A 17,753-nucleotide genomic window follows, 5' to 3' on the forward strand; every position below is an offset into this window, starting at 1 on the left:
GCTGTACCCGACCAATGGACACGCAACGGTAGATGCCGACCTGAAACAATATCTCCAACATGCGAGGGTGTGGGGGTGCTCGCGTAAAAGAGTCCACGCTCTCTGCAGCCTACAGGGACGGAGCCTAGTAGATATCCCTATAGTACCAGCCCATAATAACTCTGACCTATGATTGTCTTGCAAAGACAATACTGATCTATCAGCGGGCCCCGGGTGATCATCGGCCCCAGGGGGAACATTCGGATCCATGAAAGAGTCCGGTCTGTACAAACTAAATTAGTCATTATTCTTGAAATGAAAGATAAATTATATTAACTAATCGAAATTTAGCAGTAATATTTGTTTGGAACTCTATTTTGAATATGTGATATATTTTTAGTTGACCAAATAGCCAACACAACTACGATAAAATTAAACTAAGAGTTCATATTCGTCGACCACATATTTTCCTATAAACTTTACATTTTTATCGTTAGCTTATGTATTTATGAAAAGAAGAACTTTAACTATTCTTTTTAAGATAATTTTTTTTATTTAACATATATATTCATGCTTTTAAAATTGTATAGATTAACATTTCATAATCGTTTACAACTTGTTTGGATGGTTGTTACCTATTGTATTATATTATGTTGTTAGTATAAATAAAATATTTGCTTTGATTGCTACTTTAATTTTATTGTTATGTAACGACGAAAGGTTCTATTTTATGTAACCACTGATTTGGTCCTATATAATACAACACAATACGATAAATGTCAAAACAATACATAACAATCATCCAAACAAAATGTTAACAATATAATAATTCATTACCAATCAACTTCTTTCAATTCATAAAGAATATTTAACAAATACTCAATTAACAAAATAATAATTCATAAATAATTAACCAAATTCAACTCATAAACATATAACAAATTAACAATTCATAAACATTTAACAAATAATGAATTAAATAAAAAAAAACAAAAAAGGGAACAGTGGCCTAAGCCACTGCCCATCCCATCAAACCCAAAAAAAAATAAATGAAATTTGATTTTTTTTTTAAATTAATGACGATTAAATGTTAAAGATGCAATATAATGTATATAACAAAATAATAACAAAAGTTCATAGTAGAAAACCTTACTCGAATATTTTTTGTAGAGTTATTTTAATCGAGTTGTACGCCGCTTTTTCTCAAAATTCGAACTTAGAATCTTGCTCCTTGACTTGAATATACCGAGAATCTAAATTTTTCGGATGAAATTTAATAGAAAACGATATTTTTAATACGTGGGGACCACAGTAAAATATTGAACTATGTTATTTTATTTTGAGGCATTTTGGTTCTGGACTCGTCAAAGAACCGCTACAGTACTCTTTATTTTGCTTCACAGCTAAGTACTTGAAGAACTACTATTAGGCTCTTATATCACATAGTGAAAAAATGGGTAATTTTTTTGTCCATTAGAAGAGAAAAAGCATAAACCACTGATCGGAGAAGAATAACTACCGGGCCGTAAATGGATGGAGTAGGGGCAAGATTGGGCCGATCATCAGCCCGTTACGCACCGACAACTGTATTTACCGGGCCGGTTCGGAAGTGGAAGAAGAAATGGATCCATGGAACACCGTTAAGTTCCGGTAACAACCACAACCGGACAACTACTAACGGCGTTAACGGTAACGGGTCTCATCTCTTGCTTTTCAAGTGGATACCTATTACGGCGAGCCAGAACAATAACGGCACTACGGAAATAAAAAACGACGACGTTTCTGTGGAGGAGACACCTAAGCGTAAATTCAAGTACATTCCGGTACTAATCTGCCCTAATTTGCTTCTTTTAATCACACAATTTTGCGTGCATATATGAGATGAACTATCAGAAATGCAAGGTAAGGTTGCGCACAATAGACCCTTGTGGTCCGGCCCTTCCCTGAAGCCCGCGCATAGCGGGAGCTTAGTGCACCGGGCTTCCCTCAGATGAGATGAACTATATCTATTGTGTATTGTATATATATGACACACTTTCGTTTTTAGGTGCCGTTTTGATACATGAATTAGTATAAGCAGTTGGAAATGAGTTAGTTACAGTGGAATTCCAAAAGTTAGTTGGTAGTTAGTTGAATTAGCTATTGGCAGGAAAGTTAGTTACTGTTACACTAGTTAGTTAGAGCAAGTTGTTAGAAGTTAGTTAGTTGGTTATGACTTAGATTCAGTTTAGATTAGTAATCCATTCTCTATAAAGCATTGTAATACACTACATGGGAATTATCTATGAAAATACAATACACAAATTCTATTCTACTTCTATTCCATTTCCTCTCTTTCATTTCTATAGCTGATCAACTCGAGTTATCTCTGAATAACTCCTGTATTGGCACAGAATTACTCGAATTGTATTGAATTCCTGCAATTCTACTAACACGTTTGGCCATAAATATCAAAAATAAATTCACTATTTTTGAAGTTGGAGTTGGCCATAATTTTTGATATTGTAGTTTTTTTTTGGTGAAATGTAGTTGTAAAAAATTGAAAAAGTGATTTTTTTTGGTATTCCAAAATACAACTTCAAGTTGTATTGGAATATTTATGGCCAAACGCCCAAAAGTGAAAAAAAAATCCGGAAAAAAGTGAATAATTTTTATGGCCAAACGACACCTTAGAATGTCTAAAAAGGAATAACACATTTAACTTAAAACTTCCTCTTTTACCCTTAATGAAATTGATTATGACTTGTTTTAGACCACAAGTTTACTAAAAGTGTGTCTTTCTTTTTTTAAACTCCGTGCCTAATCAAATTATATCACATAAATTGGGACGGAGGGAGTAACATTTAAAGACGCTTCGATGTTGAGCAATTGCTACGGGTTTTAGCCTTTTTTTTCTTTTTGTGGTATGTACTCATTTTTATTAGTTTGACTGAGCACAAAATTTTAGAAAGAAAGTACTATACTTTTTAAAACTTGTGGGTGTGAAAAAAGTCACGGATATTTGTGTGGCTATAAATCAATCTCATTAAGGGTAAAATGAGATGAACTTGATCTACTGTGTATTGTATATAACACATATGATATAAGCTCACTTCAATGTTGAGCAATTTGAACAAGATTCAATTTATTTATTTTTTAATCTTTTTGTGGGATGTACTCTTTTTTATGATGTGCTATCTGGAAGGTGTTTTTTTGTTTTGTTAAGGAAGATCCTATTTAAGAAAGAAAAGGTCAGATTTTTTGAAGAAATGAACTACTAACTAGGTGGTGGATGATGGTTTAGGACTATGGGTTTATTCCTTAAAAAATAATAAAAAAAAAAAATATGTATATATATATATATATATGTATGTATGTATTTGCATAGGCAGAGCCAGGGTTTTTAGTTTATGGGTTCTAAATCAGCAGTTTTTTTTCTTACTGAGTTTTGGATAAATTATTTATACATATTAAATGAGTTTTTTTTTTTAAACACACACACACATATATATAGCCCGTATCTACAATACTTGCTCTGCCCCGGTGTAAATGGGGTTTGGAAGAACTTGTAAGCATAGACGGGTACACAGTGGCAGAGCTAGGAATTTAGGGTTTTGAAGAACTTGTAAGCATAGGCGGTACACAGTGGCAGAGCTAGGAATTCAAACAAGGGTATTCAAAAGAAATAGGATTCAACAACTTATATATATGCAAAAGTTTCATTTTTACCTACTTTACATAGTATAATTTTTTGATAAAGGCACCTGTCTGCCTCTGCTCCTGTGGATACCGTGTTTTGTTTAGTGCACATAAGGAAAGGAAATTCAGCTCATGAGGCCCTAGTTCACCGGAGTGGACACGAAGTTTCTTACCTTAGCTAGATTGAGCTAGTATGTATAGCATTTGAAGTCTGTTTGCAAGTGCTTACATCGGTTTCAGCTCAACCTGATAAGTTCGCACCCATTGTCATGAGACTAGTAGGTGTAATGATGCTACACTCAGTGACTTAAAATGCGGGATCTGCCTTTGCTTATAGATACTATCGGTTGGACATGTGCGAAGAAGATGAGACCGGTTGAATATTTGGAAAGTGAGGTTAAGGGATATGTCTTACATTATATTATGAGTTGTGAGTTTGCAAAAGTGCATAGCAGCAGGACTGATATGTGTACTTTTCCAAATAAACATGACGCATATGTTTAGTTTTTTTTTTTTTTTTTGGTTGAAGTAAGTTGTTGCATTAAAAAAGCATCAAGAAAGATGCGTGAATGATTACAAATCATATGGTTATAACTACAAATACTGCCGCATGTTTAGCTTTTATGTCCTGAAATGTGGGAGTTCCAGAGTTTTTGAAGTCGATAGAATATGGATCTCTTCGTAAGTTGGGGAACACAACGTAAAGTCTTCAAAATCCACTGTGGCACAAGAACCATAAAATTACTCTGCCAAATACATAGACGGCCCCTTGAAGTGGTCGTGAATTTTAATTTAGAAACTTTAACTAAGACCTTTACCTACCAAGCACTCTAACATTAATGGATATGTACCTTTAAACACACATCTCTGATGTGTCAACTAGCGTGAATTTCACTGCCAAGAAGTGTGTGTGTTGTTTTTTATGCTGATATGGAAGCCTTTAATTTTATAGACCTTTCTTCCTTGTATCGCCCATTCTCAACTCAATAAAGTCCCCAGTTTTCTCACCTTCATCTTCCGCCGGCTTTCCGTGCTCTGTCTCCAATCTTCTTTAACCAATAAACCCAGAAAAGCTCATCATCCGTTACCTCTTCACTTGAGCTTTAACTCGAACCTTGCTTCCACAAATGACCCTTTCCTGATTAGAGTAGGAATTGCGAAGCACATTGTTTTATTGGAAAAAGGGAGAGTGATAGATCTTATGCTTGTTTGTTGTGAAGATATATAGGAGATATCAATTTGTTTGCTTTAATGGTAGAGACGTAAGAGAGAGAAGGAAAGAGATCTGAATGGTGCTCTTTTTTCCCTTTGCAGTGTTGAAAAATGGATTGAATGCTGCCAGGTTATAAATTAAATCCAAATCACTAAAATTGCATAAACCACTCCTATAATGTTGTTTGAGATTGTCTTTTTATAAGCTTCAACTCTTATTTAGATGTGTTCTTCTCTCTACTATTTATTTATTTGCATAAATGGAACCTTAGCTTCTTAATTTGATCTCTGCTACATTTTGCGAGTAAGTGTGGATGTTTTTTTTTCATTGAAGTAGATAAATGGAACTGGGTGAAGAAATAAGACAATGGGGAGCGGTGGGGTTGAAGAAGACGAACTTGATTTTGGTTTTGTGGGTGGGGGTGGGGCACCAAAAAGCTTCTGAAAATAGATTTTCTGCTTTTTTTTGCTGGCCAAAATTCCTTTGTTTTTTAGTTAGGATAAAAGCCATGTCTCGTCCTTCCGTTCGTTCATTATCCAAGTGACACGCGAGTGAATCTCACGCATTTTACTTGTTTTGCTGATTGTTAATTAAGTGTTTAATTGGCACACATAAGCTGAAGATGTAGTGTTATATTGGTATTGATCTCAGTTGAAGTGTCTAATGAAAATTCGTGGCAACTTTAAAGGGCTATCTATGTATTTGGCCCTACTCTTTTATGGTGCAAGTTGTTAATATGAGAATTGACTTTTATAATGCTTTGAAGTACATCTTTCTCAAAAAAAGTAGTACCGCCTTTCTAGGTAATTAAATACAAGTTTCTATCAACGACCATTTTTCCCTCTCTGTCGCACCAAAGAGATCTAATTTTATCTCTTCGAGAAGTATAATTCTCCCTTCCTTTTCACTTACTTTAGTTTGACCCACTTATGTAAGACCAAATCATTCTTTCTTTTCCATTTCTATGTTCCTCTTTCCCCTTGTGCAGGTCCAAACATGACAGAAGGCTGAGAAATGCACTTAAGATCTCCTACTGATAAAAAAAGAATTACTATTAGACTTCCTTATGTGGTTATGTGGTTCTCATGTAGCTAATTTGTTTGTTGTATTAATGAGGAGATTGGCAAGACAGTAGGTGAGCCAGGGATTTAAAAATAAGTACAAAAATGTCATAGTTGGGATTTGAACCTATGACCTAAAGCATCTTTTGAACCCCCCCCCCCCCCCCCCCCCCTTCTTAACTACTACACTAATATTCCCTTTTGTTAAGTGGATTCAACGGTTTATATATAACTAGCTTTTGTAGATTAATTTTTTGACGAGGGGGATTCAATTGAACCCCCTTCCCTTCACCTATGTCTGCCCCAGTAATCTGAAAACGGAGAAGAATGTCAACAACAGAAGTTGGTATAAATTTTTGAGACGTTAGGGAGTACAGGAGTGTGTCTGGGGAGAGAGAGACAGGGAGATGAATGAAGTTTAATAGATTTGTTTTCTGTTCTCTACTTATATTATTTATGACCCGTATATTTTTCTGTCGGATGTTTGAGCGCTGTATAGCTGATCAAATATAGGATGCCTGCTAGTTGAGGTTCGCATTATGCAATCTGCTTGGTTGCCAGCCACTGCCTAGGAAAGGACCCTTTGTAACTTTTGAAAACCTTCAGAAACATGCTGAGATGTTTCAGGCACTAAAAGGAGAAGACAATTTGCATTTGATAACCTTATTTCGTAATTATGGACATTCTTAGTATGCCGGTGGATATAAAGAGGTGATGTTGGTTTGCGAGCTATTGCACACGAGCTGGGTTTACCTTGTGCGCACCCGAAGGGTAGCGGCTGCGGGTTCCCATGTCATCAAAAATAAAAATAAAGAGGTGATGTCAAATCAAATATGCTACAGCTAATTTGTATTATGCCTTGTCCGTATTCTGGTGGCAAAGCCTACCTGATCACTACCAAAGTAATATGCAGTGTGCCAGTATTTATTATATTTCTTTCCTTCAATCGGTTTGCTTGTTGTGTGTCAGTAAAGATAATAGGATTGGTTTGTGCCGTATGAGTATGCTTTTTCATTTTTTTTTTCTTCCTTTCTTATAATGGTTGTGATAGCTTAACGTGCTTGAAGAACAAAAGAATGAGGTATCAGAAGAAGCAGAAGATGATATTAAACCAATTGAGACGGACACAAATAGTGAGGAGCCAACATCTCAGGCAGATGATTTTGATGATAAACCTGACATCAACGATGTGCCCATGGAAGAGAGTCAGGTACTTCAAAATCTTTGCTACTGCTGTATGAAAATTGTGAAAAAAGTGCCAAAGGAAAAGTTAAAGAAAAAGGTAGCGTATTTGCTGTATGCATTTTCAATTGTTGTACGAATGACTTGAAGCTTTTTTAAATGAGAATTGGAAGGTATATGACTATTGCGGTTGCCATCTTTTTTTTTTAAAAATGGTTCAGACTATGACTTCATACAACTAATATTTCATCCATTGGCCAAAATTGTTCTGTTTTTCTTTTTCGGTGCTGTTTGATCTTTGTTTTGTTTTACTCCTTGCTGTTGATGTCTTTCTTTAGCTTCGTAGGAACCGTTATTGAGAAAATGATTTTCTCTCCCTCCCTCGTTTTTCTTATGTTTTGAACTTTTATTTGGTTATACACTCCTATCATCTGGCTAGAAACGCACTTCAGATTTCGTGAGTCTAACAATGAACACAAGATTATGTGCGCGGGTACCTGAATTGTGTTTTTTATCTTTCAGGCTCCGCAGAAACGACCTCCAGAACGACAAGACCTAAATGAAAGGACGTTAGACTTGTCATTGGGCTAGAAGGCTCGCGATGAAAACAATTCTGACTCAAAAGACAAGATCAAGCAAAACATATTCAGTCAGAATAGTGAACTCTAGGACTAGGAGCACTAAGTCATAACGGCTTTCCAAAAATGTTTCCCTGTATCAGTTGACTAAACTGCCTGTGTCTTTATACGACATTCGCTTAAGGTGATTGTAATCCGTAGCCATTGTTTACTTTGTAGAGATTCGATTTTTCCAGAGACTATAGCATAATACCCTTTGTGTTGGACTTGTTTGAATGAAATTTGTTGTTGCATCACATTGAAGTGCTAGATTCATTTTATTCTCATAGGTGAAGTACATGCAAGTTCACAGCACCTAAGGGTGTGGCTTAGTCTTTGAAGAAGTGGTGAAAATCTTTGAGATCAGAGACAAAAGACGCCAAGTGATTGCCCAACAGCCTTGATGCGCAAACTAATGTGAATACCACCGTTATTTAAAAGGAAAAAAAAGAGTCTATGCTAATTCAGATTTTCTTAGAAAGGATCAATGCTTCTAGTGTTTGATGAAGCAATCATCTCATGGGTTTCATGCTTCAGAATGCACATTGAAGTATATGATGGCATCATAAAAATTTCCACAAATTCACATAAAATTGATTACACCAGAAAAGGCAGACGAGAGGAACAATGAAGCCCCTACTTTCACCTGTATAAATTATAAGAGTTTTGACGAAGATACCCAGAGTACTCAAGTGAATTGTGTCTTTCAGAATCAATCTTCTGAAAATTTTTGTTTAACAATATAGTATCCAAAACATATGACTAATTCAAATTCAGGCCATGTCAGATTGTGTTAAGAGGCATTTAAAAATATTCATGCTAAATACTGAATAAAGAAGTGTAAAAATACCCATGTCATTGCTGACTAAAGAAATCCATTGATCACATGTTGGAGGTCCAAATCTTCCCTTTTTGAATTTGTATAGACACAATGATAGTATAAAATTTTCTAAACTCACAGCATAATTTTACCAATCATAAATTCATAACATAATACTTAACTTCTTTTATACATTTGCTAATGTTTACTTAATTTCTAGCTGAGAATTGGAACTTTATTTTAAACCAGATTATGGTGTTTCGAACTTCTAAAAATATAATACAGTATCTTTTTTAGGTTTTCGTTCGAGGTTTGGGTAGAAGGTGATAAAAGTGATTCGCTTCTAAAATAAGATTTTCTATGCGAATCCAAATTAATTTTAAGAGTGCTTTACTTCTTAAATAAGATTTTTTTTGGGAAGAATCAATGAACTTAGAATGTCATTATGGAACTTGTTTTTTATACCTTTATTAGAAAAGTCATTTTCTCATTTTTAAAGTACTTATTTTCCTTAAAAAAAGCATTTTCCAAAATATTTTAACCAATCAAACATGAGAAAATTAAAATACCAAACACACCCTTGATCAAGCAAAAAAGTATTATCCAAGTATTTGATGATTAGTTATCGGATGCAATAGCTACCGATTATTCATGGGATGTATCCAATCCTTATTTATGAGTACCGTAGCTGAAAAAGCAGTAGTTTTGTTTGCACCACGAATACTAGTGCATCTTAAATAAGATTTTTCACGCCAATATACTCCCTCTGTCCCAAATTATTAATCACTAAGATTTTTTTTCGTAATTTGATTAATTCACACACTTTTGCTTTATTACATCATAGTTGTGAAAAGGTGTAAAGTAAATTGGTGGACTATAAAATGACTTTAGCGCGTAATGGGAGTCGATAAGTCTTAATCTACCAATTTAAATCAATTGGGTTAGTCAAATAATGATTAATTAATCTACCACTTGAGAATTAATCATTATTTCCTCTTCAAAACGCCAATGTGAATAGACAGAATGATTATCGATTGTAATTTATTCACGTTATACGGTAGGGCACCATCTCATCTACTTATAGTGTTTGCTTTCCTAATGCCTCTCCAAAAAGAACAAGACACTTATTTCTAACAACACACTATTGCATAATTAATCTTTCTCTTTAGAAAAAATTAACTCTTGCTTTGGGACATAAAGTGAAACAAGGCACAAAGAACACCTTTACAATTTAAGGTGGTGTCTATTTGACCAAATTTGAGAAGCCACAGAAATGAAGGAAAAAAAAAAGAAGAAGAATTGTCGGGATGATTCTCTTCCCCTACCTTTTTTTTTTAAAATTCAATCCATTATCCAGGCTCCACTAATCCGAGATAATGGGGGGGGGGGGGGGGGGGTTGGCAAGACCCATACCTGTCGAGATATTCTTCCCCGATAATATATGTTATTCAAGGAAGAAAAGAAAAGGTAGATTAGAAACAACGAAACCCTAGAGTTTGATATCAGTATAAGATTAAATTGTAAAAATGGTGCGGATTAGCTAGATTTCAGTTTTGTAGTTGAGAAATAGTTGGAATTTGTAAAGTAACTGAAATATAGCTACTAAGCGGAACAAGATCAGGACAAGATTACACCCTAATAATCATCATATTATCCCCAAACGTCACTTCTGGGATTAAACTGGGTATGTTTGTTGTTGTAATCATCATGTTTGTGTGAACATGTTCTACTTTTATATCTTAAGGAAAATCAAAGCATGATTGAATTTGAAGACTATAGGGATGCTTTTTTCCTCCACGAATATGGAATTTGAAAAGTTGATACAGACTATAAATATTGGAATATGAAAGGTTAAAAGATAACAGCTCCTTGAGACTGGTACTTTCATTAAAATATGAATATTATGTTAAATTATAAACCAGAAAAATAAGATTAAAAAAAAGAGAGGATAAATGTGGTTGTTGCCTAAATGTCAACACTGTTGTGAACTGGAAGTTCCCACATCGCTCGCACACGGGATTGTGTGCGTGCTTATAAGCTGGGCCTGAAGCCTTTACTTATATACGCGTTTGAAAACCGTGAGGGGCCAGAAGTTCCCAAAGCGGACAGTTTATACAAGTGAGCTAATGGTGCCTGGTGACCCTCCTCCTTCGTATACGCGTTTGAAAACCGTGCGGGGCCAGAAGTTCCCAAAGTGGACAATTTATACAAGTGAGCTAATGGTGCCTGGTGGCCCTCCTCCTTCGTATACGCGTTTTAAAGCCGTGAGGTGCGCCAAAGCGGACAATATGTGGCCTGAAGCCTTTACTTGTATACGCGTTTTAAAGCCGTGAGGTGCGCCAAAGCGGACAATATGTACAAGCAGTTTATAACACGTTATCAGCACGATGCTCGCGATGAGGGGGTGTGTTGTGAACTTGAAGTTCCCACATCACTCGCACACGGGATTGTGTGCGTGCTTATAAGCTGGGCCTGAAGCCTTTACTTGTATACGCGTTTTAAAGCCGTGAGGTGCGCCAAAGCGGACAATATGTACAAGCAGTTTATAACAAACACCTCTTTTTAGACCCAATTTTTTTTCAACTGTTCCCATAGCGGTTGGGTGTCATTCAACACTGAGAAAGATACATCAACAGAAGTGGATATACGGCTGCTAAAGATTAAGCCTACCTAAAGTTGGCGAAAATACAAAGATTATGCCTGCCACTTACAACAGAGAAAGATTACACAGAAGGAGAAAGCTCACAAAAAACTGTAAGTCTTGTGCATATGTTGGAAAAAGGTCATCTAAAATAAATCAAGTCTATATAAGCTCCTAGCCCTTTGAGGCAGATTATCGTTGGAATGGAGAATAAGACTCGAGTTATCAATACTCTACTGGGCAAAAGCGTCAACTACTGATTTGCTTCTCTATAACAACATTGTATTGTACAGTTAGTCATATCAATAGGTCTTGAATCTACTAATAATCTCCCTCAAATGCCATCGTGGAGAATCAATTTCAATTATGACTTTGTGGGGATCATTATCTATACATCATTTTAGCCCAAATTACTCTACCTTCAGCCGTATTGCTATTGTAATATTAAGAGGGGAAGTAATTAAACTCCATGATCATAGTTCATTCTCATCCCTGCATAGACTCCGGCATCACATAAAGATGTCAATAGTATTAAGAGCAAGAATATCAATACACGATAAATTAAGCTTTATACAAAAACATAATAATAAGCCCCAAAAAACCTGGAGAGGGGAATTTGTTTCGAATAAACAAACAACCGAGGAAAGGAGGAAATTAGCGAGATGCAACGTACATGTAAATATAAATCCTAAATAGAAGATTTAAATATATCAATTCAATTCAAACACACACAAAAAAAAAAAAAAAAAAAAAAAGTGAAAGGAGGAACAGGAAGGCATTCATGTGTTCTTGTTGAAGAGCAACGATTAGGAGTCAGGATAAAATCTCAACTTCTAATTAAAGCAAATTAAATCCCAATAATATCGGTTCTTTCCTTGCCAAGAACATGATGCAACCTCAAGCAAAGTAAAGATAGAACTTGGAATTGGCAATATTGGGTAAATTTTGTAAGTAGGCCATGAAATCACCTTAATAAGAAGAAAAATAATGACCTTCTACTCAAGAGCTGATGAAATTAAAGTTACTGTTATATTAATAGGAACTTTACCTTTTCATTTACTAAAGACCTCCTGTACAACTATTTTCAAGATGTAAACTGAATACTGCTGGAAGGAAAATTTTGAAATTTTCCACGTCAAAATCCATAGTACATCCTATATCGCAGGCATAAAAGAGGTGTCAAGAAAATACTGTCAGATTCAAAAGATGTGATTGAAATAGAGAAGGGAAGCAGCAAGGTGCATAACTGGTTATATTTCCATGAGAAAAGTAGAAAATACAGAACATAGAGTATAGTGAGGGAGAGTGCTCCGTGAGAGTTCAAAAAATTCAGAGGCCTCACCTTTTTTCGCAAGATGCTGACCCTACTGTTAATAGAGACGCACTCGAAAAATATCCTATTCATGAAATACAAGTATTCATCCCATCAGATGAAAATTTATTTATACCATCAAAATACGCAATGAGAAAAGAAATAAAAGGGAGTAAACTGGACATAAATTGTTACCTTTATTATATTAAAAATGTTGCTACCAAAGAACGGATATCATACAAATTAAACACGAGATTGTCACATAACGCACTACAGTTTAGAAACAACACAATAAAATTAAAGCCAGAATTTAAAAACGTAAACATTTTAATAATACATCATTAGCCAAAAATATACGCATGACTATAATCAAAGTAAAAGGCAAAATTCAATGAACTAAAATCAATTAAACAAATTGCCTGCCACAATAACATCATTTCCAAGCAAATTTTCAGAACTTGAAAATGCAATAGTCGTTCAAGGTGGGAATTGGATGGAGTAGTAGAAATTTTGAGAACGATGGCAGACTAAGTACAACCGATTTAACAATAGAGTAAGTCATTTCCTGAAGAAACTTATAGTTTACTCAACAAAGCTTCTGATCTTCCTGGTCATAGTCTAATTTTAAAAAAGAATTGCATAAACAATGATTGAATTTGAACTGAATAAAATATTCTTATCTTTTCATGGCTAATGTGTGCCTAAGGAACATAATAAATGGGATGGAAGGAGAAATAAAGGAGCAGTGTTGTCTCTCAATATTATTTTCGTCACTGTTAATCTGCAAAAAAGTTTTAGAGTGTTGACGTTGTAACGGAAGAAGCCAAATACATATCATATAAACCTAAAGATATTTTCTTTCCTTTTTCTTTGAGTTTTCCTCCTAACATTAATGAAAGGATTGATGTAGAAAACAATCATTTAGAATTATGAGATAATATATACTTGATGTCGTTTGGCTCCGTTTAGAAGTGGATAAGAATCTAGCACAACCAGATTCGCAAAAAGAGACATCAAAGATATATTTTGTGCTATCATGTCAGATCAAAGACATATTAAAAACAAAACAAAAAATAAAGAGAGATGCTCCATTCATTAAAAAATAAATCCATTACTCTTGGTAATAGTTGAAACATGTCTACCTAGACCAAATTGATTCAAATACGGTTCTTATGATGGCTAGTTGTATCCGGCCGTTGGCACAGGTAGCCAGCCCGTCTATACAGATTTCCTATAACATCATATTTTGTTCCTGTTGATTTTGGCAATGGTCGGCCTCGACATGGATTGTGGGTAAAAGAAGAAGAATAGACAAATAGGATTGGTGGCTAGCGAGTGCGCCACGTCAGTGAGCCTAATGCCCCGCTTTATATATATATAGGTTTTTTTTTGCACGTCCCTAGTTAATTAACTTTATTATTATTTATATCTAAGTTATAATCTCTCAATTAAATATTTATTATTTTTATGTGTCATTTTCATTAATGACAAAATTCTACTAAAGGATAAATATAAAAATAATAATTAAATATATCTTATACTTCTATAAGAATAAATAATTTGAGACAATTATTTTTTAGTAAACACAACAAATAATTTGAGACGAGGAGTTAGAGCTTGTTTTCAGTTTTTTTGAGTGTTTGACTGACCAGCTTAAAGCCATTTTGTGCTTAAAATAAGCCCAAAAAATTAATTGGGCCCATTTGGCTTAGCTTATGTACATTTTTTTTGCACGGATTGCCCTTCTTTTGTGGTGGTCTTTACATTTTGCCCCTCATATTTGTGTTCTTTAAGTTTTGCCCTTCGCTTGGATACCTGAGGTTCTGGGTTCGAACCCCCGCTCAGGCATAAAATAAAAAAATAATTTCGCAAGGCAGGGCTGGGGGAGTGTATGCCGGATCCGACATACAATCCTTAAGGAAAAACTAAAGTTATGCCGGAGGGGGCAGACTTTGCCTTGAGACATATATATATATATATATATATATATATATATATATATATATATATATATATATATATATATATATATATTTTATTATTTTTTTTTTTTACTTTTCAAGGCAAACTTTTATTATGCCTTAACGAAAAGTTCCACCTTATGGGGCATACTTTTAGTTATGCCTTAACTAAAAGTGTGCCCCATAAAATATAACTAAAAGTATGCCCCATAAGGCGGAACTTTTTCTTAAGACATAACTAAAAGTTTGCCTTAAGGAAAAGTTCTGCCTTATGAGGCATACTTTTGGTTATGCCTTAATTAAAAGTCTGCCCCATAAGGCATAGTTCCTTAAGGAAAAGTTTTGCCCCATAAGGCATAACTAAACTATGCCTTGAGGAAAAGTTATGCCCCCTCCGGCATAACTTTAGTTTTTCCTTATGGACTTTATGCCGGATCCGGCATACACTCCCTCCAGCCCTGCCTTGCGAAATTATTTTTTTATTTTATGCCGGAGCGGGGGTTCGAACCCAGAACCTCAGGTATCCAAGCTAAGGGCAAAACTTAAAGACCACAAATATGAGGGACAAAATTTAAAGACCGCAAATATGACGGGCAAAATTTAAAAACCACCCCAAAAGAAGGGCAATTCTGCGAATTGCCCGCTTATGTAAAGCAGCTTATAAGTTGAAAACAGCTTATAAGCCAAAAAAATATAAGTTAGACTACCCCCAACTTATTTTTTTTTAGCTTATAAACTGTTTCCAGCTTATAAGCTGCTTTTTTTAAGCTCATCCAAACAAGCTCTTAATTGAATCACAACCAGTGTTTTAAAAGGCAATTTCAAGACTCGCCTCGGGCTCGCCTCAGGGCGAGGCTGTTACACCTCGGAAATTTCTCCGTACTTGTATGAAGAGTGGAACGATGAAAAGTTGAGTAAATGATGTTTTATTAAGTCGGGAATGGCTAATTAAGAAAATTTTGGAAATAAGAAAGTCGCGAAAAAATTTCCACCCAGTGGTCGTGTGTGGAACTATACGGCCCGTAAAGTGATTTACGGACCGTATAGTGCAATCGTCTTTCATTGCGACAAAAATCTCAAGTTTCTGTTAAGTGTTGAGATGGTTAAAAACGACCCAGGATACGGCCCGTAAACTGGTTTACGGACCGTAAACTAGGTCGTAAACCACCAGGTCCCTCAGCCAAGACCTTCTGTAAATGTTGATATGGTTAAATACGACCCAGTTTACGGCCCGTAAACTGGTTTACGGACCGTAAACCAGGTCGTAAACTGCCATGTCCAGAAGCCAAACTCTCTGTTTTTGAAACGCTTAAATACGACCACAGTGGACGACCCGTAAATCAAAATACGGTCCGTAAACTGCAGTTTACGACCACTGTTCACCCGACGAGAATTCATTAAAGATCAGATTTTGGGATTATTAAAAGAGACTTAGACATCATGTTCTTCCATTATTCATCAACACAACTCAAGAGACCTCAAGAACTTTCCAAATATTTTCTCCACAAGAATTCAAGAGAATCACAAGGAACATCAAGATCAACACCACCAAACTTATGAAATCAAGTGTAAGAACACCATAAAAGATCATCCAGGTCAAGAAATCCCACAAAGGGTGGAACTAGGGTTTTGGCTAAGTGAAGAATCTCAACTTAAGGATTGTTCAACCTTCATCCAAGGTAAGTTTTATGATTATTTCATATTGTTTGAAGTATTGGAAAGCTTAGACACTTGAAATGTAGAAGGACATAGAAATGGGTCATTATTGAGTGAATAGTGTTGTAAATGAATGCTAGTGGAATTGAACTGCGAATATTGGAGTGTTGTGAGTACAAATACATTATGAATGATGTTTACATCATGAAACAAGCGTTAAACGCATGAAAACGCAAAGACGAGTCATAAGGCTAAAAATGGGGAAATTGGAGGAAAATGGTGGATTTGCTAAATGTACGTAAATGACGATGGTCGATTGTGATATTATGAGTAATGTTAGGAATGTTAAGAGTTGAGATAAAGCATGAGAAAAGTAGTATGAACGAAGGAAGCGTTGTCCGACTTTCCTACAATTAGCGATACGTTCTTGTAGTTAGTTACTAATGCTGATCCAAGTTCTCTTATGAAGGTAACGACGTGATATTGAAGAAGAGCAAGTGAGCGATAGTATAGCTAAACGACCAGGTATGTGAGGCTAGTCCTTTCCTTCTGATGGCATGAATCTTGTAGTATGAAATTCCTATTCTCTTCATGAGTTCCTATAGTCCGAAAGGCTAAGAGTCTAACTCCTTAATGTCTATATAAGATGAGGAATACGATATGATGATGCTAGTATAATGATGATGCTAATTATTGCTTCCACTCACCTTATGTACTAGTTCCTTCAAGGTGAGGCAGAGTATCCATAGTTGTCCCATAATGGAATTGGGGGATCACGACCTTATGTCACCCCGATAGAGTAAGGTTGATCTTGAGCCTTGTGCATGTATTATAAGGAGTATATTATTATTATGAGCATTTTGTGATAAGTATGGCATGAGCATTTCACACCGCGCCTAATTGGCCGGGCAGTCACCGCCAAGGCGGGCAGCTATACGGATACACCATGACCTTTTGGCATGGGCAGACACCACTAGTGGGCGGCATGAGATGGTACCCCGGACGCGGGAGGCCTGGACGCGGGCTAATATTATTGATTTTCACACCGTTCCGACATGGACGGACAACTTGCATCTGATGCATACATGTTATGATGATGAGTATGAGTAAGACAGCATGCATTACTTTTTTTATGATTATCGGTCAGATTCAGATGCTTCCTGTTGATGTTATCACTATGTTATTTATGTCTCCTTTCATTATATATGTCTCTCATACTCGGTACAATATTCGTACTGACGTCCTTTCTTCGGACACTGTGTTCATGCCCACAGGTAGACAGGGAGGAGCGCTTGGTCCAGATCCCCAGTAGCTGTCGGCTGATAGATAGCACTCCATTGTTCGGAGGTGCTTATGACTATTCTTTTGGTGTACATTTATATATGCATATTTTGGGCATGGCGGAGTCTTGTTCCGTCTATGTATTCATTATGTAGTAGAGGCTCGTAGATACGCAGTGTGGGTTAGAGGGTCTCACAAGAGGTTTTCATATGTATGTATATTATTTTGATGGCCGAGAGGCAAATGTATATAAAGTATTTATGGTTGACTGAATATAATTTTTCTACGATTGGTATGTGAAATTGATAAAAGAGTATTAAATGAGCGAGATAAATAGTAGAGTGAGCGGTGC

General features: G+C 35.7%; 1 protein-coding gene and 1 long non-coding RNA gene across 3 annotated transcripts; one reads left to right on the forward strand and one right to left on the reverse strand.

The window, feature by feature from the left end:
* The first annotated feature begins 1,359 nt into the window (after positions 1-1,359).
* Positions 1,360-7,987, forward strand: LOC132613785 (uncharacterized). Its single transcript, XM_060328007.1, has 3 exons — positions 1,360-1,802; positions 6,983-7,141; positions 7,636-7,987. Exons 1-3 carry the CDS (start codon positions 1,509-1,511, stop codon positions 7,702-7,704), a joined length of 522 nt encoding a protein of 173 aa, XP_060183990.1. The 5' UTR covers positions 1,360-1,508; the 3' UTR covers positions 7,705-7,987.
* Positions 7,988-11,204: 3,217 nt separating this feature from the next.
* Positions 11,205-13,833, reverse strand: LOC132614620 (uncharacterized). Of its 2 annotated transcripts, XR_009572365.1 has the most exons (4): positions 13,646-13,833; positions 12,534-12,588; positions 12,240-12,345; positions 11,205-11,683 (listed from the first exon to the last, which is right to left on the reverse strand). It is a non-coding gene; the product is annotated as an uncharacterized LOC132614620 (long non-coding RNA). The 2 variants fall into 2 exon arrangements; XR_009572366.1 differs by having other exon boundaries at positions 11,205-12,345.
* Positions 13,834-17,753: the final 3,920 nt, after the last annotated feature.

Source organism: Lycium barbarum, chromosome 10, assembly GCF_019175385.1.
Source record: "Lycium barbarum isolate Lr01 chromosome 10, ASM1917538v2, whole genome shotgun sequence".
Classification (NCBI taxonomy): Eukaryota; Viridiplantae; Streptophyta; class Magnoliopsida; order Solanales; family Solanaceae; genus Lycium; species Lycium barbarum.

Excerpts from the sequence above, each read along its gene's own strand:
- LOC132613785 (XM_060328007.1), top strand. The coding sequence starts at position 1,509 with ATGGATGGAGTAGGGGCAAGATTGGGCCGATCATCAGCCCGTTACGCA. Across the intron at positions 1,803-6,982 it reads GTAAATTCAAGTACATTCCG|CTTAACGTGCTTGAAGAACA; the intron begins GTACTAATCTGC and ends TGGTTGTGATAG. Across the intron at positions 7,142-7,635 it reads TGCCCATGGAAGAGAGTCAG|GCTCCGCAGAAACGACCTCC; the intron begins GTACTTCAAAAT and ends TTTATCTTTCAG.